We start from the raw sequence: 21,700 nt of genomic DNA on the forward strand, positions 1-21,700 counted from the left end.
CCTCAGTTTTAAAGCTATCTGCTTGAAACTTTCCCAAAAGTTGTCTTTCTATTGCAGGTAGTATATAAGTCTGAACGAACCGAATCGGGCAACTATATCATATAGCTCCCATAGGAACAATCGGAAAAAATAATTCAATAAAATTATAACTTTGTTGTTTTTAACTATTTAAATATTTTCGAATTACGGTTTTAATTAAATTAAAATCGGACAACAATATCATATAGCTGCCATAGAAACCATTGCAAAATGCACCGCAAAATCGAGGTAGCTTCATTGTTTTAGTAATATAGGCATAGAAATCGAAATGTGGTCAATTTGTAATAACTGCAAGGGTATATAAACTTAGGCTTTCCGAAGTTTGCTTAATTTCTTGTTATGAAATTTAAATAATTTAAATGTAAAATCAGGTGTTTTAAGCCTCAGGCCGACATAAGTAGATGAATTCTTTTATTTTACATGATGCACGCTAAAACCAATTTCCAACTTATCTTCAGTACTTAAATATTCCATCAAGGAAAAGTCGTTAGGATCAGTATTTAATATAAAGAAGCTAACAACAAAGAAAAGAGATTCTCCGTTAAGTCGGCAGATATTTCGATGATTATTTGATTTATTTGTTGTAAACATATTAGGTTACATAAAAACGTTTTTGATTTCCTACTACGGTCTCATTTTTTCCATTATCCACTGGTCATATTCACCAACGTTCGTGAAGACATCAGGCCAATTCATCGTAACGCACACACGCACACCATAGGACATAATTCCATGCAGAACCCAAACACCGTGATGGAATGCCATCAGAGGTCCTCCGCCATCCACGATACAGCCGGCACTCATGTTATGACCTTGGGCGCAAATTGCAAGTGGATGCACGACGAAGTTTATCTTTAAGTATATTGAAGGACACCGGTCGACATCCCAAAAGGAGGCCAGCGCTTTCTGCTTGGTGGTACCACGGCTGTTATTTAGAGTGAGTCCCCATCCTGCCGTGGTTAAAAAATAGGTGTTATGCAGTCTTGTTTGGCCCCCATTCGAGGGCAGACAAATAGGCTTAATATTCTCCGAATAGATAACATCACTCTTCAAACGGATTAGGGCAATATTGTCAGAGTATCTATATCTGTATAAGTTAAATTTTTCGTGAACATGTATCTCTTCGATGTCAAATGTTACAAATTCTGTTTTCGCACGAGTGTTATTCTCGCCCAATCTCACAGATAAACTAAAAAATAAGAATATATTAATGAGCATTTACGGCATTAAACACTATAATTAACATGGTTATTAAAATCTCAAAAACGTTGCCTAACTGGAAATTCTGCTTGAGAAATTGAAAAGAGCAATTTCTTACCGTGTTCCGATCTCAGACCGCATCACACAATGGGCTGCTGTTAAAACGTATCGTTGATTGATCAGCGATCCCGAACACACAGGTACCAGATCACCTCCATTTAAGGGACGGAGCTGCAACAATGCCAACCAGGGAAACTCAATGGCAACCAACTGATCATTGCCCGTCAGGATGCGTTGCCTTGTGACATCATCCCCACAAATACCACGACGAGGGAGCTCATTTGAACCTCAATTTGTATCGTATTCAAGATATTCAATAATTAGGAATATTAAAAATAGTTAGATTTATTTTTACGTTGATTTTAGGTAGATGCATTTCAGGATCTTCAAATTTTTGAACTGCTTAACTTCAAACCAAACATTTTAATACAATAATTTTAGATATCTAGGAAGTAGACACGTACCCTGGCCAATGGCCTGATAGACAATCAGAATGAATAGAAAAACAGCAACGATCACTTTCATTTTATTGTGACTATGCTTAATCGCTCTCGCCTTCGATCTGTTCTAGGCACCTAAACAACCGACTCTTAGATTCAAAGTGGTTCAGCTTTTTTTAATGTCGGACTAAATTCAAACGTAAATTGCCAGCTACCTATCAATTTCTATATGTTCATACAAAAAACAATTTCGTGACAATAACAAGATAATCAAAAGACTATTTAATTATTGTATGATCTTTCTGACAGCGGTGTTATCAGCAAAAGTTGAGTGAGCATAGTTGATTGCCTATTTCAAAAACGTATCAACGAAAATTCTCTTATTTAAATAAAGTTTTAATAGAATTATAATATTTAATGGAATGTAAAAGTAGAATTATAATGTAACGTTTTTTAACTAGTGACTTAATTGCAAGAAATGGTTTACTTACACCACAAGAGTTGTATAAGGTATTTATTTTAGTGATAAAACTACTACGTCAGTAGTCTTAGAAATTAGTATAAGTTAATTCGAATTTCCAAAGCAAACCGATCGAGTGAACGGAGGAGTTTATTCATTACACCGCCAACAAGCCCGTATTCTCGACTTCTGAATTGTTGAGGGAGCAGTTACATGTCACCAAAGTCGAAATGAATGTGTGCAAACCCAAGGAAGTCGGTCACGACGGATTGTTCGTGAGGAAGCGCTTCACGCGACATCCCGTCGTGATTTCCGCCAAGCGATTTGCGGCAATCAAGGGACGTTCCCGCCAGGATGAGAAGCACGCCCAAATGGAGGCTGTCGAGGAGGAGCGCAGGTACCGGCAGTACCTCAAGGATGGCAACGATCTGCTGTGCAGCCTCTTCACGGATCCCACGGTTCCCAAGATCAAGAAGTCGGCCAGGGCCAAGAGCAAGGAAGCCATGACTGTGGTCAAGGAGGTGGACACAAAGTTGGTGGACGAGCGATTGCGAAAGCAGCGCATCCTGCGGGCCAATCGCCTGCTGGACCAACTGAAGCCCGGACCACGAGCCCTGCACCAGGCCCTCCTCCTGAGCGAGATGATCCACCAAAGGCAGTACAATGAGTCCCTGAACGAGGAGATCGCCGGGGCGGCTCGTGCCCAGGAGCGGGCCGACGAGGAGCTATGTCCGGCGGCCTTGGTGCCCTTCGGACACGCCACCGAGGAGGAGGAGGTGGCCAGGCAGCAGGCCAGGAACTCGGAGCACGCCAAGCTCATGCGCGAGGACATCGCGGCGCGGGAGAAGATCCGGGATGCCGAGCGGGAGCAGGGGATCTTCGAAGTGCAGGTGGAACGGGCGCAGTACAAGTGCCTCCAGGACAAGGAGGAGAAGGCGCTCAAGGAGAAGAAGGCCCGCAAGATCGCCTTCTACCGCAAGGCTCATCGGGATGCCATCCTGGAGAAGGCCGAGATTGCAGAGCGTGAGTACTATCTGATAATAATAATAAGGTTCTGTTTTGAATAATGCAATCGTTAATGCTGCTATTAAATATCGGTGGTTTGGTCAAAGATCGTAGATAGTCAAAAATAACAATTTTTATTTGGAATAATTTATGAAACACACAAAAACCTTCCATTAAAGGCCGTTATTACAACTTTGAGCGAAGCAAATGTAATGAAAGTTTTTAAAGTGCTAAAGTTTTAATTTCTCTTGCTATAGAATTAAACTTAAATTCATGACAAAAATAGCTTGTTTATATCCTATATCCCCTTTTGTTAAAAAATAAGACATTTGGATTTAAGGCATAAGTGTCGAACTTAATCAGTCCAATAGTCAAAAATATTTTTAATTTTCTCATAATTAAATTACAAAAATTGTCGAATTGTTTTTAAAATTCCAATACAAAACATACTTGATGAGGATACAATATTTTTGTGCGTTAATATTTTATTCAATCAACATTTATTAATATACAAACAATTATTTCAAAAGTTATTAAGCAAGGAAGTTCATATAGTCAATAATGAAGCTCTTTTACATAAATACCCTTGTACCATTTTTGTATTTACCTTGCCAATAGAATTTTAGAAGTATATTTGTTTTGAAATCGGATCGCAGAGTGAGGGTATTTGGTATTCGCAGTATATATCATTAACCTCTCATAATTACCTCTTCTTCGCCAGACGAGCGGATTTGCGATGCCATCGACGACAGGCGCAACTGCGTCTACATCGTGGCCAGTCGCAACCTGGACACTCGCTACGGCAGCCATGTGAAGAAAATCCGGCAGAAGCGCATCCAGGACCGGGAGGAGAAGGCTCTGGTGGTCAGCCGGGCGCAGCAGGTGCAGCAAAGGAAGCTGGAGGAGCGGCAGGCGAACGCGGAGGACCGCTACGAGTTCGAGACGCAGGTGGACGAGAACCGACGCCAGTGCGAACGGGAGGTCCTGGCCCAGGAGCGCAGGAAATACCAGCTGGTGGAGCGGGAGCAGGATGCCGAGAGGCTGCGACGCCAGCGGGAGCTGCAGCGCTTCCATGTGGCGCGTCGCCTCAAGAACGCCGAGGCCAATCGCTACTTCGATGCCTCCCAGAAGCGGAAGCGGGACAAGGTCAAGGAGGAGCTGCGCAACGTGCTCTTTGGCCAGCGGGAGGAGTTCCTCGAGAAGCGGCGCGCCGAGCTGATGAACCTGGCGGCCTGCAACGAGGATCCCTACCTCGAGGACGACAAGAAGTTCTTCGAGCAGGCGGTCCAAATCATGGAGGAGTCCCGCAAAGTGGGACGACCCCTCTATCCGATTGCCACCGCCGTGGATCGCTACGAGCGGCAGAATCAGCTGGACATGCGTCCGGAGGGCAGGATGGTGAAGCGGAGCCGGCTGAGGGACTACTGCTGGCCGGGCTACTACTCCAAGGCGGAGTTGGCCTACCGCAAGTACGAGCAGCGGGAGATGTGCCGCGAGGAGCAGGTGGCCGATCGCCACCAGATCTACTGCAACTCGGTGAAGATCAAGAAGTTGGCGGAAGTGGAGAAACCGTATACGCCCTGTGTGGCCTCCTGTCCCATCAATTGCTTCCATCGACGCGGAATGCCGGCCACGGATAGCAGGGATTCCTTCGACTACGCCCGACACGTTTGCTACATCGATCCTCCCACGGTGGCCGCTTGTCCCGGTCCCATGCAGGTCATCCACAACGATCCGCTGGACAACCGCCGGCGGATCAGCCAGGAATCCATCAAGCTGCCAGCAATGCCGGAAGTTAAGAAAAGGGAATCGCCCTTTTTTCAAGGGGTTGTTAAAAGGGTTATAAATACGCTGAACGAACCCAAGCTAATGCCAACCGTCAAGGAGTCAATCATCAGCATGAGAGGTCCTCCGCCACCTGCTGATCCTCAAATCAGAACATCCAAGCTGGCTAGGACATCGCAAGAGGAACTTCCTCTACCCAAATCCCAGCCGCCAGTTAGGCCCAGGATGAATCGAGGTTCCAAGAGGGCCAGTTCGTTGATGAAACCTCCACCAACTGGCAACGATAGGCCAGCACCCGTGCCCAATCCAAAGGGAACCTGGGGATCCGGATCCCTGCAGCCGGTGACCAAGAAGAAATCCAAGTGACCAAGAAACCAGGACATTATTTTACCAAAATTTACGTTTCAAGAGCTTATTGTATTGATGTTGTCCGTTCGCAAGGAGTAAATATAGAAAGAAAAAAAAAACGAATGAAATGGCTCCATCGAATGGAGCCAGACAGCAAAGGAAATGACGTTAATGGTTTTTTAAAAGCACTTAAACTTGGCGCACAATTCCTCCTTCCTCCTGTTTTCGCCCGTTTTCCATTTCCATTTTCCTTTTGCCATTTGTCTGAGGGATTGGTAACCCTTTCCAGTGACACTTGGCACGCATTACGCGCTTTGTTTAGCACAGAATCTCCGGCGGAGAGTGGCCAGCTCCATAAATTCCAATTAATGCGTGGCCAAAGTTATTGGGTTACGTTTTCCCCCAGCACCTCTCCCACTCTTACCCTCTCCACCTACTTCATCTTCATCAATTTGGCGACACTGAGTGACATCCATTTTTGTTTTCATTTAGCTTATTACCGGGCAGACATGTCCGGCGTTTCGACCGTAGTAACTTAATTTGAACTGCTAACCAGGCTGATGAACCTTGGGAAACCCGCTGCGAAGTGCGCTTCCCAGCTGCCCGGCCAATCCCATCAGGATAATTACGGCGGTCCTCCTTCTGGAGCAGGATACCCGTCCATCCGTCCATCCGTCCCAATGGGTTAATCAGCCGGCGTTTAGGACTTTGTAGTTGTCTTTGGGGCTTGGTCAACCGACCGCTCAGCTCCAAATTAACGGAACCGGCCTTTCTTTCTCTCCTTTGGCAAGTTTTAAGAAAGTTTGCCGGCTGCCAAAGTTAACCAATTTAGTGCCATTAACCATAAATTGCTGAATCGCTTAGCCCAGGCTGGGGGTTCATCATAGAAAGTCCAAAAATTACGTCAACTGTATTAAAGTACTGATTAAGAGGGGAGCAAAAAGATAAAGCAACATTAACGATCTAAAATTGGATACTGGCAATAAGCGATTTTAATTTGAATGGGAATCAGAATTAGGAAATAAGAACCATTTTAAAACTACATTAATTTAAGAAAATTGATTAGACAAGGAAGGCTGGAAGGAGAGCTCCCTCTTCTTTCTTATATATTTATAAGCTTTTTATTAAAGACATTCACGAGATTTGTGCCGCGAATTCTGTATCACGAATATTGTATTGTCTGAAAACTTTTGGTGATAACTAAAAATGAACTGACTTTTAAAACTTTTAAATAAGCTCTCAATCGGAAAGATTTTATGTCATCAAATCGTTGAGATCAGTATTTAATATAAAATCGATAACAGCAAAGTAAAGATATTATCCGTTGGTTTGGTTAGGTCGGCAGATATTTGGATGATAATTTGATTTATTGTAAGCATATTAAGTTACATTAAAACGTATTTGATTTCCTACTACGGCTTCATTTTGTCCTGTATCCAATACACATAATAACGAACGTTCGTGAAGACATCAGGCATATTCCTATCACATGGGTATCCAAGGGATTTAATTCCACGCAGAACCCAAACACTATGATGGTATTCCATCAGTGGTCCTCCGCTCTGCGCAATACAGCTGTCATTCATGTTATGAACTTGGGCGCAAATTTTATTGTGGTGCATATGCATAAATGAGAATCTTGGACGACACCGATCGATATCCAAATAGGTGAACCCCTGTTTCTGCTTCTTGTTACTGGGGACGTTATTAACGAGTTCCCATCCTGCCACGGTCAACGGCTGGCCGTCACGCAGTGTTGATCGTCCCACAGTCGAGGGCAGACAAATAGGTTTAATATTCTCCGAATAGGAAACCTCACTCTTCAAACGGATTAGGGCAAAATCTCCTGAGAAATTAGGTTCGCCGATATAAAATTCTGGAACATGTATCTCTTCGATGTCCAATGTTACAAATTCTGATCCAATACGAGTGCTATTATCACCCAATCTCACAGATACTCTAAAAAATAAGAATATATTAATGAGCATTTAATTATTAACTATTAAAAATTCTAAAGCGTTGCTAAGCTCGAAAAACCGGAAATATTATAATAAATATTTAAGCGTTATAAACAGATTTCATTTAAAACTTCCGCAGCAGACAAATATAAATTATAAATTTAACTAACTGTAACTTAATTACCAAAGATTTATTTCAAGTGCAATTAAATAAATGTTTTTATCCGAATTAGAATTAGAATTTAGATTCAAATTAATTTTCATTAGTTAACATATTTTATTTATTTTCTTCCGAAATCGAACGCTGTTATACAGTGGTCTGCTGTTAAAACGTATCGTTGATTGATCAGGGATCCAACACACGGATATATCGGAAAATCTCCATTTTCGTCACGGTACTGCAACAATGCCAACCAGGGAAACTCACTGCCAATCAAGTGATCTTTGCCCGACAGGATCCGTTGCCCTATGACATCACCTCCACAAATATCACGACCAGGAAGCTCAATTGCATCTGAAAACGAGGACGGAAGCTAACTTCGGCAAGCCGAAGTTTTAATACCCTTGCAGACTTTGCCGAAATTGCTAAAAGTGAAAAAGTAGCGAAAGGAATAAGGTATACATAAATAAACTAGATTTGCATAATTTCAAGTCAATTGCTTTTATACTGCAAAAATGTCATATACAAATAGAAAAAAAGGGATACTTTCGCAGCCTTTAAGATATAGACTTCCGAGCGGCAAGCGCTTTTACCCTAATCAAGATATGCGTAAATAAATAAGAATTGGAAAAATGTATGTTAGTAGCTTACACACTGCGCGAAATATTCTGATAATCATTAAATTTGGAGCGATTTCACCCTATTGTTCCTATGGGAGCTATAGGATATAGACGTCCGATCGGCACGCGCTTTTACCTTGATAAATGTATGCATAAAAAAATACGATTTGGAAAGATTCATGTCAATAGCTTGTATACTGCGCGAAATATCCTAAAAATCATTAAATTTTAACCGATTTTACCCTTTTGTTCCTATGGGAGCTATAGGATATAGACGTCACGCGCTTTTATCCTGATCAAGGTATGCATAAAAAAATACGATTTGGAAAGATTCATGTCAATAGCTTTTACACTGCGCGAAATACCATCAATTCTTGCAAGATATATCCGATTGTTCCTATGGGAGCTATAGGATATAGACATCCGATCGGGGCGATTTTCAAACTTGATCTGCGTACACATGGTTTAGGACGAGTGTGAAAGTTTCAGATCACTAGCTTTTAAACTGAGCTCGCAAACGGTATTGAAACAGACGGACAGACGGACATGGCTATATCGACTCCCCTATTGATCCTGATCAAGAATATATATACTTTATAGGGTCGGAAACGTCTCCTTCACTGCGTTACAAACTTCTGACCAAAATTATAATACCCTCTGCAAGGGTATAAAAAATCATTTTTTAAGTTGGATCAAAGTCAATAAAAAGTCAGTATTCCGTTTACACTGTTTAATTCTAAAATATACGTATCGTATTTAAGATATTAAATATTTAAGATTAATAAAAGTAGTTCGATTTACCCAACAATACACGGAGTTTTTACGTTGATTTTAGGAAGATGCATTTCAGGATTTGTCAATTCACTACTTGGAATCAAACTAGCTTGCACTTTTGATAGGTTTTATTTTTTGATCTCCAGAAGCACTTACCCTGGATACGTGTGCCACTTACAATCTGAATAATCCGAAAAACAGCAACAGTGACGACTGACTCTTTGTTTCCAAGTGGATGAGCTTTTTATAGGCGTTTGGAGAGATTTTATGACGGACTTAAATGGAACGTAAATTCCCAGAAACTTATCACCAAAATAATTCAGGCGAAAGTCAAAAGTTCGATATTGTTAGGTAGTCTTCTGTTTGATTGCATTTATACAATGGAAATTTCCATCTGATTATAAAGAGATTATTATATTTTTTGTCCGAGGTTTTTGACAGAGTACGATCCGCGGACAGACGGACTTGGCTCTAATGTATAGTATTTAATAATTTATATAATTTTTGAAGTATTTATTTTACTGCCTTGGAAATTTAATTTGTAAAACCTCTCGCAAGGGTATAGTAAACCATATTATGACCTGCAAAAATCAAAAAAAAAAGTTCGCATGTTGTTGTTCAAAATGTTGTTTACTTTTTATTTTACAACGGATTAAAATCAAGCTCCTATTTCCCATACATAAAATTGAAATTTTAAGGGCGTTGTTCGAATCGCATATATTGTTTGCCCAGCGAAGGGAAAGCCGGCACACAATAATATTTCTTCTGTAAGCTTTTGCGGCATTCGGAAAAACCACTTTCTAAAAATTGGGTGGTGGTGCTGGGATGGTGGATGGAAATTGAGAAAACACATCATTCTTGAAAACACATTTGGGCAGGCGCACTGGCAAAAAAGAAATGGAAACGCAAAAGCGTCATCAGCATTGCCATGAAAATAGCATTTCAAAATTCATAACCGCAGATTCTTTATCACGAGGAATTTGCTCGTACAATTACAATTTTGTACTGTCGGACACCTTTGGGAGGTAACTAAAAATGATCTGACTTTCAAAACTATTAAATGTCCTTTATACGATTTCTATGTTCTCAATCGGAAAGATTTTATATCTCATAGTCAAAGACTAAAAATTAATTTCCACCTTATCTTCAGTACTCAAGGAAAAGTCGTTGAGATCAGTATTTAATATAGAATCGTAAAGCAAAGTGAATTCTTCGTTGATTAGGCTAGGTTAGATGTTTCGATGATAATTTGAATTATTGTAATCATATTAAGCTACATAAAAACGTATTTGATTTAATACTACGGCCTCATGTTTTCCTTTATCCATTGATCATATTGACCAACGTTCGTGAAGATTCCAGGCAAACTCATCGAATCACATTGACGTCTACCAGAAGCCAAAATTCCTTGCAGAACCCAAACACCATGATGGTATGCCATCAGTGGTGCTCCGCCATCCGAGATACAGTCGGCATTCCTGTTACGAATTTGGGCGCAATTTAATCTTGTGTCCAAATGCATAAATGAGTATCTACTATCACAGGTGACCAGCTCCTTCTGCTTGGTGGTACTGCGGCCATGAATTGAATTGAGTCCCCATCCAGCCACTGTCAACAGCTGGTCAGAAAGCAGTGGTGATAGTTGCACAGTCGAGGGCAGACAAATAGGTTTTATATTCTCCGAATAGGAAACATCACTCTTTAAACGGATTAAGGCAATATCTTTGAAGGGATTATATCTGCAATATTCGTAATATATATCTTCGATGTCCAATGTTACAAATTCTGTTCCAATACGAGTGCTATTATCGCCCAATCTTACAGATACTCTAAAAAATAAGAATATATTAATAAGCATTTAATTAACATATTAAAATTCCAAAGCGTTGCTCGAAAAATCAGAAATACTATTATAAATATTCAAGCATTATAAAAAGATTTCATTTAAAATTTCCGCAGCAGACGAATATATAATATAATTTATATATATAATTTAACTAACTGTAAATTAATTATTAAAGATTTATTTCGAGGGCATATAGATAAATTTTTTCATACGAATCAGGCAAATTTGTTTAGCTTCAACTTAAATTATTTAACCTATTTTAAAGAACGATTTCTTACGGTGTTCCGATATCAAACGATGTCACACAGTGGGCTGCTGTTAAAACGTATCGTTGATTGATCAGGGATCCAGCACACCGAGCTTGTAGATCACCTCCATTTGGGGGACGGTACTGCAACAATACCAACCAGGGAAACTCATTACCAATCACCTCATCATTGCCCGACAGGATCCGTTGCCCTATGACATCAACTCCACAAATATCAGGACCAGGAAGCTCAATTGAACCTGAAAATAAAAGAATTTTTTTTAGTTTAGTTCAATAAATGTAAGTATTGCGTTTACAAAGTTTGATTCTAAAAAAAAAACGTATCGTATTTAAGAAATTCGATTTACTCAACAAGACACGGAGTTTTTACGTTGATTTTAGGAAGATGCATTTCAGGATCTGTCAATTTCCTGTTTTACTGCTTGGAATCAAGCCAGCTTGCACAGGATACCTTTGATAGGTTTTATTTTTTGATCTCCAGGATGTTTCCCAAAGTCGACTTAGCACTTACCCTGGATACGTCCCCCACTGACAATCTGAATGATTAGAGAAACAGCAACGAGCAGCTTCATTTTGCAGTGACGACTGACTCTTTGTTTCCAAGTGGATGAGCTTTTTATAGGTGTTTGGAGAGATTTGATAACGGACTTAAATGGAACGTAAATTCCCAGAAACTTATCACCAAAATAATTCAGGCGAGGATCAAAAGTTCGATATTGTTAGGTAGTCTTCTGTTTGATTGCATTTATACAATGGAAATTTCCATCTGATTATAAAGAGATTATTATATTTTTTGTCGGATGTTTTTGACAGAGTACGATCGACGGACAGATGGACTTGGCTCTAATGGTATATTCCTTATAAGGTCGGAAATATTTGTTTCACTGCCTTGGAAATGTAATTTATAATACCTCTCGCAATTGTATAAACCATATTATGGCCTGCAAAATTTGAGAAATGTTCGCATGTTTTTGTTCAAAATATTGTTTATTTTTTATCTTACAACGGATTAAAATCGAGCTCCTATTTCCCATACATAAAATTGAAATTTTAAGGGCGTTGTTCGAATCGCATATATTGTTTGCCCAGCGAAGGGAAAGCCGGCACACAATAATATTTCTTCTGTAAGCTTTTGCGGCATTCGGGAAAACCACTTTCTAAAAATTGGGTGGTGGTGCTGGGATGGTGGATAGAAATTGAGGAACCTGCGGCAATACAATCAAATATTCGGCCATTCTTGAAAACACATTTGGCCCGGCGCACTGGCAACAAAGGAATAGAATCGCCATCCTGGAGCGAAGTTTACAATCGAATGCAAGTGCGTTGTTTACTAGAATGTTCGGATTTGTTTATCCAACCAGAAGTAGAGCTACAAAACGTGTGCCCTCTGAAATTGGGTAAATATTGAAAATAATACAAGCAGGCTGATGCTTTCGTAATGAATAAATGATGGCTGACTGGAGCAACAAGTGGCCGAGGAGCCACAAAGGAGTCGCCAGAGGAAAGCCATCAGCAGACAATAAGAAAACACATTCCCAGCTCAATTGTAATGTAAAACAAAACGCTCACTTCCTCTGAAGAGCTCCCCTTTTCCATTTTCCTCGCTTTTCCGACCGCCATGCTCATTATACGGTCTGCCAGTTTAAAACTCAATAAAAGCAGCGCTATGAAAGATTACTTAATGAAATTAAGTGTGAAAAGTGCGAGAACTGAGAGATGGCGAAATGGCGAAATGGAGAAAATGAGAAAAGGAGAAAAGGAGAGAATGCTTGTCGGCACAATTCTCCACTCGACAGGGAAAAGGCGTAGAGTGGCGCGGAAAGCTGCAAACGGAAAACTGAAAACTGAAAGCGACAAGGCGGCCAGGCGGCAGTAAATAATAATAAAGGCATGACTTATTGGAGATGCCGGTGGGGCAGGAGCCGACTCCTTGCAGGACTCGCAGGACTCGAGTCCTTGCGAACGCCTCAACTCTGCGTAATTCCCATTATCGGCTTAGCAGGTTGTGCTGGCAAGTGGATTTTGATTGCACAATCCAGCGTACACAAGTCACACCGAGATAAAACATAATATTTCTCCAATCTCTTTCAATTCTCTTCATCTTCATTCAGTCGACGTTATAATTTCCAAGAACATATAGTTTAAAAAAAGAACCTAATTATATTAAATTCCATTTGTAATTTAAGGTAACCCGCCACATTTTTGCTGAAAAATATTTAAGCTTTTTGAAAAAAACTTCTCTTTAAAAAAATTACATTATCAATAAAATCTAAAGATTTTCTATTAATTTTATGAAGAGGTATGGAAATTAATTTTGGGTAAGAAAATGTAATAAGAAACAAATTTTCATGTGAAAGAAATATAACTTATATAACTTAAATATTTTGCTCTAAGCGGATGTATAGGCCGCTTAAAGTCGCTTCAGTTCCTAAATCCCAAGGTGATAACCCCTATTAATGACTAAGACACTCGAGTTTGATACTCATTGAAGTGGTTGATATGGCCAGCTTTAAATAATCTGTAGGTGTTTGTTGTGTGTATCTGGCGATATCAACGCACTGCTTAGGAATGCCTTTAATTGCAGCAAATTATCCTGAAAAAAGTTAAACATTAAAACTTGATGGGATGCAAAGAAGGTGCACAGGATGCCATTGAACTGGATAGGTTTCCAAAGGTGGACTTGCTGAGCGAGGATCCGGAGTTTCTGGGCTCTCGTTCAGGCGATTCTGATGGCATCAGGGCCTTCTGATGCAGCTGGAAACCATAGAGACTGCAAAAGGGGATAGGTTTAGAATTGATCCTGCACCATGTGGGCTAAACACTTACCGTGCCACGTACTTCTCCTGGGGTGGCTGGGGTCTCAAGTTCGGCAGCTGCATGAAGAACATGTGCGGAAAACTGGTCCCAAACATGGCTCCATCCAGCAGAGCAAATCGAGTTCTGGGATGGAAGACGTCGTGGCAACGCGGACAGTAGACCTTCACGTGCTTCTGACTGAACTGATCGGAGAGGCCGACGGGCAGGGTCTTCTGTCCCTTACAGTAGACCCTCGGACACGAACCGAAGTCGCCCCTCTCGTACTTCAGACACATATCCTCCACGCCACGCGGCGTTAGAATGTATCGGGCGTGGATCAGGCCATACAGCTGCTCCGCATCGGTCGTATCCACACCATTATCCCAGCCCTGATTGTCGTATTCCGGATCCAGGAGCAAGTCCAGGGCATGACTGAAGTTCACCACCAGCGATTCCAGGCCCGTGAAATTGAATTTATCCTCTAGGTAATCGGGTGGCACCCGGCAGAGGAACTCGTTACCATGGAGGCCAAGAAACCAGCTGATCCAGCTGCTATCTCGCACCGAGTGGTTGCTGTAAAGCGACACAAAATGGTTTTATTTAAGTAAATATTTCGTATTTTCCAGAAGAAAATACTTATACTTACGTGCTCGACATATTGGCAAAGCAGTTGTTTAAAGAAACTGAAACGAGTGTGATTAAAATGACTTTGTGGGTCAAAGCCTTCTTTAACGTCAAAGAATTTCCAGGAAATAAAATAAATTGGCTATCGATTTTAGATTTCTGGTATTAACAAAACAGCTTGGATATTGTATAACACTCGAAAATTCTTAGCACTGTAAATGTTATATAAGCTAGATAAATAGCTTTTCCGGAAACGAGAAATTTAAAATAAAATACGAGAAGACAGCTGAATTTATATTATTTGGATTTTGAAAAGAAAACCCTTTCATAAAGAACACTCTACAAGAAAGTGCCTTTAGCGGCTTGAAAATTAGTGTGGTAAAGGGTTTTTGCAATTTAATTGGCCTTTAAATAGTGTGCCAGGAAAAAGCTGTCACTTTGACATTTATTTGTTATTGGTGACTAGAAGTCCTAAAAAATTCTTACCTTTCAAATTAATTAAGAAAATAATCACCATGGCAGCAGTAAGTCTCCTGAATCCCAAAGCTGAAATCGCCCGAGCTGCCCAGGCCCTAGGAATCAATATAACTGGAGCTATGGGTCTGCAGAAGCTTATGGCCACCAATCTGGGTCCGAAGGGCACTACGAAGATGCTCGTCTCTCCGGCGGGCGACATCCGGATCACCAAGGATGGCAATGTCCTGCTGAACGAGATGAATATACGCCATCCCACGGCTAACATGATTGCCAGGGCCAGCACAGCCCAGGATGATTCCCTGGGAGATGGGACCACGTCCACGGTGCTCCTGATCGGTGAGCTCCTCAAGCAGGCCGAGCTACTCATCGCAGAGGGACTGCATCCTCGCCTGCTGGTGGAGGGTATCATGTTGGCTAAGAAACACGCCTTGGAGGTACTCGAATCCCTAAAGATTCCCACTCTCATTGAACGGGAAGCCTTGATTCCGGTGGCCAGAACCAGTTTGAGAACTAAACTGGAACCTGACCTGGCGGACATGCTCACGGACATCTGCGTGGATGCTGTCCTGGCTGTTCGTGGCGATGGCAAGGATCTGCTAGATCTCAACATGATCGAACTGATGGAAATGCTGCAGCACACGTGTGTGGAAACTCAGCTCGTTGAAGGACTAGTTCTGGATCACGGCGGACGTCATGTGAATATGCCGAAGATCCTGCAGGATGCCTACATCCTCACCTGCAATGTGTCCCTGGAACTGGAGAAAACCTCTGTGACCTCGGGGTTTTACTATAAAACCGCCGTGGAACTGGATAAATGTGTCACCGAGGAACATCGCTTTATAGACCTCCGCCTGGCCAAAATCATAGAACTAAAGAAAAAAGTCTGTGCGGGCAACGAAAAAGGATTTGTGGTCATCAACCAAAAAGGCATCGATGTGCCTTCACTGGAGGTTCTGGCCAACGAGGGTATACTGGGATTGAGACGTGCCAAACGCAGGAATATGGAGCGATTGGTTAGAGCCTGCGGAGGAGAGGCCCTGAATTCTCTGGAGGATTTGAAGGAGGAGCATCTGGGATTCGCTGCCTTGGTACGCGAGGAGGAGTTGGGGGAAACGAAGTACACATTCGTGGAGCACTGTCGCAATCCCACTTCCGTAACAATCGTGATTCGCGGGCAAGCTCGTCACCAGATTTCAGCCATCAAAGATGCCATTCGCGATGGTCTCCATGCCATTCAAAATGCCGTACTAGATGCCTGTGTTGTGCCAGGAGCCGGAGCCTTCGAAATGAAGGCCCACAAGGAACTCTTGAATGCCAAACACTCGGTGAAAGGGAAGGCTCAACTGGGTGTTCAGCTTTTCGCCGAGGCTTTGCTGGTTATACCCAAAACCTTGGCCACAAACAGTGGCTTTGATGTGCAGGACACAATTGTCAAGCTGACGGATGCCCAGCGGGAGACGGAGGGATCCGTGGGACTCGACCTGGCAACGGGGGAACCCATGGACCCCACTTCCATTGGCATACTGGACAACTTCTGCGTTCGGAGGCAAATCCTGGACTCGTGCTCCATTATTGCCAGCAACCTTCTGCTCACCGATGAAATAATGCAGGCCGGCATGACCTCTTTAAAGGGTTAAACGCACACTTGGCCATGAGAATAGCCTAATAAAGGCACACACCTTTAACCCCCGAAGCGCACTTTTGATTGAAGTACTCGATTTCAGGAAAAAGAGGTGGGGGTTAACTTTTGACGGCCAGTATGACAGCCTGGGGAACTAAAAGTTTAGGAGGAACAGGATTTCCTAAATGGAACTAACAGCTAAAAAAAACATCGAGTTTGTACTCAAAAAAATATTAAAGAGGTTTTAATTCAAATTGAAAAAAATATTCAACAAAACGTTTTATTACCTTACAATTTATTATTACATTTTTCCAACTTAATTTTTCCAAAGGAAATTATTTTTAAATTCATCAAGCATTTTTTCAAGTCAAACAAAATAGTCTTGATTTGCCCTTCTAAATGCAATTTAGAGCTGCGATATTTTGTAATAGACTATTTGCCAAAAATCAAAGGAAAATTAAATCAAACCATGGAGAAATATTTTCTGTATGTGTGCGCGCATTTCTCTTATTTTTTCCTCTACAAATTCAATTCCCATTTTCACTTAAAACTTTTTAACTTGGTTGGCCTGAAAGGAGCGGACGAGGCTTCGTTTGAGATATAAAGTAAACAAATACGCCCTCGAGACAAATTAAGTGATTTGCCCGCTTTACACATTTTTCCTGCTGATTACTTTTCCCCATCTCCCTGGACGAAATTGAATCGCTCGCGAAAAAAATGAGGAGACGCAATGTGAGGAATGGTTATCAACTTTTGATTGGTCATGAAAGGGCGAGGATTTTGACCCTGGGACATGTCCCAAAATTAGGGATTATGTCTTCTTCCGATTGGCCTCCGCTTCCGCCTCCAATTCCGAGCGCACTGTTCGCACCAGATCGCCCAGACTTTTGGGATCAATCATACGCAGTGGCTGCTTGTACTTTAGCACCGCCACATCCATTTGGCTGTGGTTCAGCGAGGACACGGTCATCAGGGAGCGGACTATGTGCTTGATGGCCGCCGGCTCATCGGCGGAGGCCAGAATCTCGTCCGCGTGCTTCTCCATAAAGTCGCGCACCGGCTGACCCGACCGACCCGTGGTGCTCGCCCTCCACTCGTAGAAAATGCCCGAGGGCTCCGTTTGGAACAGATGCGGAGTGCCGTCCTCGTTGAAGCCCCCCACCAGGCAGGACACTCCAAATGGACGCCTTCCATTGCTCTGCGTGTAGTTCTGCTTTAGCTGGGCCATGAAGCTGCGAAATGGAAAAGGGGGCAACAAAAATCGAAAATTACTCTGCGGCTTACACGGTAAAAAACAGTGTTATTTAAATTCTGATAAGCGATCAGAAAAAAGTGTTAATCAAAACTTGTTTGTGCAAAACCAGCACCTTTAAAACTAGTCTTAATTATCTTCATTAAACTTTCCTAATCGTCTTCAGGCTAATTTAATAATAAAGTTTCGGTGTTTAAATAAAAACTCTGGAAAATACCATAAAAAATCGAAAATCCTTTACTCCTGAAAAGTTTCCGTCTTTCTTTCAATATATTTGTTTACAGCCATTTTTTATTTATGAATAGCTTTATCTTAAGAGCAGAAAATGAAAATGATTTTATTTTGTGGGTGTCCTTAATTATGTAAAAAACTATTTAGTTTTAGAACCATTTTTTAGAAAATATATTATTTCTTTCATTTAATTTTAATGGTTAATTAAAAAAAAAAAAGTTTTAGTGTAATCGAAGGTAAAGAAGCTTTCTGCTCACCGGGTTATGTACTCTACGCTCACGGGCTTCTCGAAATTCAGGCGGTGGCTCTGGGACTCCACTTGGGCGCGGCTCACCAGGATGCGTGCGTCCGCCGTGAGCCCCGCAAAAGTCATCATAACGTGGTCGTCCAGCATGAAAATCTTGCGCACCATTCGCGCCTCCTGCAAATCGCCCACGGACCTTTTCTCCACGACGAGCACTATGGCGTTGTTGGTGCACAGGCCCACCTTTTGGTGGGTTTCACCCGATTAAATAATGGTTAACACCGGAGGGCAGGGACTTACCACCGTGGAACCCCTTCGCACGGCCTCCTGGGCATATTCCACCTGTAGAAGATGGCCATCGGGTGAGTAAATGGTCACCGCGCGATCATAGCGTTCGGCCATTTAACTTGGCTTAAATAATTGGAAATAAAAAGATGGGAATAAATATATTCGTTGTTTGCGAGCTGAAAATTTTCAAGTATTTGAATTATTTAAAACGCCTGCTTTTTCACAAATAACCTGTTGCTAGGAATCTGAATCTGTTTTTAGAATGTGAAAAATGTGTTTTCCATTTTTGTAAATTGAAAACCATCATTATTTGCAAATGTAACCACTTAAAAGTTTATAATATCGATCCAATTCTATCATGTGAATTGCAATTAAAGCATTTAACATATGTATATTCAATTACAATTGTCATCAGGTATTTTAGCAATTAAATAACTTCAAAATTAAACATGTAATTCAATTTGCGGCAATAAAGATAAATTAGCATAATTCAAAATATAAGCGAATTAACAATTATTACTTTAATCAGATTATCGTTAACATAAATAGTTGGGATGAAATAATAAAACGAATTTAGCAATGTTTAGTGAAAATTTCAATTTGTTTTACTGACTATTCCTGCCAACCCAATCCCAGCACCTGACCCTACTTAAAAGGGTCCTGAGTCCTTGGCAACTGCTCCCCTGTTAACCAAGTCTACGAAGGTCCTGTGGCTGAAACGCTGACAACAAAATCACAAAGTGCAACAAAAGCGCAAATCTCTGGCCAATGTAAACGTAATCGAAACAGCTTCCTTTTGCTAATGTGCTTAGCCAACTGGGGGAAAGTCCTTTTGCGACTCCTTTTTGCCGGCGAACTCCTGATGCGATGCTTAGTATGCCAGCAGCGGCTAGTCTGCCATAAATTTATATTTAACATTTTATGACAACCGTGCACCGAAGAAAGGGACAGCGAGGAGTCCTGGATGTCCTGGAGGTGTGGCGAATACTTACCAGGATTAAACACGTGCCATCCAAAAATAGCCAATCCCCAAAACAAACGTTTACTAAAAATGCGGCTGCCATATAAATAAATTAAGCATGACTGCAAACAAAACGACCTGCAAATAGAATCACAAAAATTGAATTATACTCCCATCGACCGGACATTTTAAATTTACACACGTTGTCGCCCAGCCGAAAGTTGAATCACGCAAATATGGTTTATACATTTTTATTTAACATTTTATTGGGCCAGCCACGAGCATAGCGCTAAATGAATTAATAAAGGCATTTATCAATGCATATTAGCCGGACGCAGAATATAAAAATAGCGTGATTTGTGTTATGAGTTAAGCAATAAACTGTAGGAAACTTTAAAAGTCGTAAAATATTATTTAAAAAACTATTTATTTCATTTATTGTATTTTATTATTTCACATTTATTAACTTGCTCTTCTTTAAATTCGTTTTTGTAATACTTGTACTCTGTTTAAAAATGGGTTCACAAAAAAATAACGTTCCTTTTTTAATGTAATATATATCTATTTTTGTGAAATAACTTCTTATTTGCTCTTTATAAGTTCTTTTCATTTAATTTTATTAAGTCTTTCAAAAAGTACTAATAAATGAAATGTCTTCAATAACGAGGTTCACTTTCTTGATGTCTTAAGTCCTCTATCAACAGTTAAGCCCTTGTTAAACTTGTTAATTAAATAAGAATTTCCAATGTTAAGAGCCTGGCTTCATTAGCACTCAGGGCAAAAACACAGTTGGGGAGAAGAAGACATTGCCCGCTGGCAGTGAGCAAAAATTAAGTATACGCCGTGTTTTCGGTGCGTGCTTTTGCCGTTTGGCATTTGATTAAGCACTTTTACCCCATAAATAGTGAGCATTGCCAATCGAAAAGGCTCCTTCACACTGAACAGCGAATTGCCCTTGAGACAATCGAAAAGTGGAATGGGATTCGTTTTGGGGATTGGGCATTGGGGATTGAGGCGAGCAATAAGCGGAAAAGGCGGAAAAGCGGGAAAGCGGGAAAGCAGACAAGACAGCCACATAAAACAAGGCAACAACATGTGCTAAAAACAGCAGAAACTTTCGCTGGCAAAACCGAGGGAACTTGCCACGATTTGTTTGCTTCCAGCTTAATTTGTAGCGTCAAATGGTGTTGATTGTTGTTTTTCTTGTCCCCAACCCAGCACCCCAAAAACCCCTCCAAAAACCCACTTAAGCCCCCCAACCCCCCCATCCGCCCTACACACAATCCTCGTCGTCGGCACAACTAAAGACCCAATAAAAGTTGAGGACGCTGTTGTGGATAAACAAGGTTTGGAGCACAGTTTCAAGTGCTTCCATCGCCCACTCCGATGTGTGGAAATTAATGACGAGCGATTTGAACATGACGGGATTGGGATTTGGATTGGGATCGGGATCGGGAGGGTTTCAGGATGGGAGTTTGTGCGATGGAAATGTGTTTACATGCTGAAAATGTGGGCATCTCGCGATTGCCTGTGGCATGCGAAAAAAACATATTTCTGCAATTTGTCAATTAATCATTGCAGAAAGTATATATAATTTTTATTGTTATACCTTGGGGTCGCCAGCGGCCGACTTGCCTCTGAAATTATTGAATTTATTGCATTAAATCATTACTTTATTTATTCGCTTTATCGCCCAATGCATTATTCAGTATTTATTTAACTTGCGGTACAGTAGAAAAAATGACTTTTTATATGGAAAACAACGCTTATAGATTATAATTTAAAAATATGCTTTCTAAATTGTTTAATTAATTTTATTATCAAAAATGTTTTTTGTAGTTCCTTAATTAATAAGAGTTAACTGAAATAAAAATTATTACAAAAGGAAAAAAACTTAATTGAAGGAATTAGTAAATTAGTAAATACTGGTTGAACTAGTTTAATAAATAAAGAACATATTAAAAAAACTTTGTATCTGGATATCATTAAATATTTTTTTGTGTTCTGTTGCGGTCTTTGTAAACATTTTTACTTCTCCTCAAATCTCGTCACTTTAATCAGTTTTGTATTTGTATATTTTTGCCCCTTCTCCGCCAGCCAGTCAAACGTTTATATTTATTTGGTTGGCCATGGCCAAGCTGACGATGGCAAAATGCAAATGACCTTTGACCATTGACGGCAGTCTGCTGTCGAGTCGGTGGCAACTTTCAGGGCAAACTTGAGGCTTCTGGTTGCCACGACCC

At 41.0% G+C, this 21,700-nt stretch overlaps 6 protein-coding genes across 6 annotated transcripts; 2 read left to right on the forward strand and 4 right to left on the reverse strand.

The window, feature by feature from the left end:
• Positions 1-663: 663 nt before the first annotated feature.
• LOC108039767 (CLIP domain-containing serine protease 14D-like) lies at positions 664-1,824 on the reverse strand. Its single transcript, XM_017116852.1, has 3 exons — positions 1,764-1,824; positions 1,358-1,586; positions 664-1,126 (listed from the first exon to the last, which is right to left on the reverse strand). The coding sequence occupies exons 1-3, from the start codon at positions 1,822-1,824 to the stop codon at positions 664-666; spliced, it is 753 nt and encodes a 250-aa protein (XP_016972341.1).
• A 499-nt stretch (positions 1,825-2,323) lies between these two features.
• On the forward strand, positions 2,324-5,500 carry LOC108039794 (trichohyalin). The gene is made up of 2 exons (XM_017116879.2): positions 2,324-3,222; positions 3,926-5,500. Exons 1-2 carry the CDS (start codon positions 2,430-2,432, stop codon positions 5,353-5,355), a joined length of 2,223 nt encoding a protein of 740 aa, XP_016972368.2. The 5' UTR covers positions 2,324-2,429; the 3' UTR covers positions 5,356-5,500.
• Positions 5,501-6,749: 1,249 nt separating this feature from the next.
• LOC108039768 (CLIP domain-containing serine protease 14D-like) lies at positions 6,750-11,535 on the reverse strand. The gene is made up of 4 exons (XM_017116853.1): positions 11,475-11,535; positions 10,974-11,202; positions 10,154-10,678; positions 6,750-7,296 (listed from the first exon to the last, which is right to left on the reverse strand). Exons 1-4 carry the CDS (start codon positions 11,533-11,535, stop codon positions 6,750-6,752), a joined length of 1,362 nt encoding a protein of 453 aa, XP_016972342.1.
• Positions 11,536-13,437: 1,902 nt separating this feature from the next.
• On the reverse strand, positions 13,438-14,483 carry LOC108039911 (suppressor-of-stellate-like protein). Its single transcript, XM_017117087.1, has 3 exons — positions 14,406-14,483; positions 13,790-14,332; positions 13,438-13,733 (listed from the first exon to the last, which is right to left on the reverse strand). The coding sequence occupies exons 1-3, from the start codon at positions 14,414-14,416 to the stop codon at positions 13,574-13,576; spliced, it is 714 nt and encodes a 237-aa protein (XP_016972576.1). The 5' UTR covers positions 14,417-14,483; the 3' UTR covers positions 13,438-13,573.
• A 381-nt stretch (positions 14,484-14,864) lies between these two features.
• Positions 14,865-16,540, forward strand: LOC108039909 (T-complex protein 1 subunit zeta-like). The gene has a single exon (XM_044458874.1). The coding sequence runs from the start codon at positions 14,899-14,901 to the stop codon at positions 16,495-16,497; it is 1,599 nt and encodes a 532-aa protein (XP_044314809.1). The 5' UTR covers positions 14,865-14,898; the 3' UTR covers positions 16,498-16,540.
• Positions 16,541-16,759: 219 nt separating this feature from the next.
• LOC108039910 (proteasome subunit alpha type-7-1B) lies at positions 16,760-18,677 on the reverse strand. The gene is made up of 3 exons (XM_017117086.1): positions 18,509-18,677; positions 18,222-18,451; positions 16,760-17,713 (listed from the first exon to the last, which is right to left on the reverse strand). The coding sequence occupies exons 1-3, from the start codon at positions 18,608-18,610 to the stop codon at positions 17,293-17,295; spliced, it is 753 nt and encodes a 250-aa protein (XP_016972575.1). The 5' UTR covers positions 18,611-18,677; the 3' UTR covers positions 16,760-17,292.
• Positions 18,678-21,700: the final 3,023 nt, after the last annotated feature.

Source organism: Drosophila rhopaloa, unplaced genomic scaffold (genome assembly GCF_018152115.1).
Source record: "Drosophila rhopaloa isolate 14029-0021.01 unplaced genomic scaffold, ASM1815211v1 contig_115, whole genome shotgun sequence".
NCBI classification, from domain to species: Eukaryota; Metazoa; Arthropoda; class Insecta; order Diptera; family Drosophilidae; genus Drosophila; species Drosophila rhopaloa.

What these genes read in the sequence shown, in the direction of transcription:
- LOC108039767 (XM_017116852.1), bottom strand. Translation starts at nt 1,824, where the DNA reads ATGAAAGTGATCGTTGCTGTTTTTCTATTCATTCTGATTGTCTATCAG. An exon ending in CTATCAGGCCATTGGCCAGG is followed by an intron (nt 1,587 to 1,763) that starts GTACGTGTCTAC and finishes ATACAAATTGAG; the next exon opens with GTTCAAATGAGCTCCCTCGT. An exon ending in CGGTCTGAGATCGGAACACG is followed by an intron (nt 1,127 to 1,357) that starts GTAAGAAATTGC and finishes TAACTTATACAG; the next exon opens with ATATAGATACTCTGACAATA.
- LOC108039794 (XM_017116879.2), top strand. Translation starts at nt 2,430, where the DNA reads ATGAATGTGTGCAAACCCAAGGAAGTCGGTCACGACGGATTGTTCGTG. An exon ending in GAAGGCCGAGATTGCAGAGC is followed by an intron (nt 3,223 to 3,925) that starts GTGAGTACTATC and finishes CTTCTTCGCCAG; the next exon opens with ACGAGCGGATTTGCGATGCC.
- LOC108039768 (XM_017116853.1), bottom strand. Translation starts at nt 11,535, where the DNA reads ATGAAGCTGCTCGTTGCTGTTTCTCTAATCATTCAGATTGTCAGTGGG. An exon ending in TCGTTTGATATCGGAACACC is followed by an intron (nt 10,679 to 10,973) that starts GTAAGAAATCGT and finishes CTTATTTTTTAG; the next exon opens with AGTATCTGTAAGATTGGGCG. An exon ending in ATAAAGGAAAACATGAGGCC is followed by an intron (nt 7,297 to 10,153) that starts GTAGTATTAAAT and finishes CTTATTTTTTAG; the next exon opens with AGTATCTGTGAGATTGGGTG.
- LOC108039911 (XM_017117087.1), bottom strand. An exon ending in CAGGAGAAGTACGTGGCACG is followed by an intron (nt 13,734 to 13,789) that starts GTAAGTGTTTAG and finishes CCCCTTTTGCAG; the next exon opens with TCTCTATGGTTTCCAGCTGC.
- LOC108039909 (XM_044458874.1), top strand. Translation starts at nt 14,899, where the DNA reads ATGGCAGCAGTAAGTCTCCTGAATCCCAAAGCTGAAATCGCCCGAGCT.
- LOC108039910 (XM_017117086.1), bottom strand. Translation starts at nt 18,610, where the DNA reads ATGGCCGAACGCTATGATCGCGCGGTGACCATTTACTCACCCGATGGC. An exon ending in TGCGAAGGGGTTCCACGGTG is followed by an intron (nt 18,452 to 18,508) that starts GTAAGTCCCTGC and finishes ACCCACCAAAAG; the next exon opens with GTGGGCCTGTGCACCAACAA. An exon ending in AGCGTAGAGTACATAACCCG is followed by an intron (nt 17,714 to 18,221) that starts GTGAGCAGAAAG and finishes TCCATTTCGCAG; the next exon opens with CTTCATGGCCCAGCTAAAGC.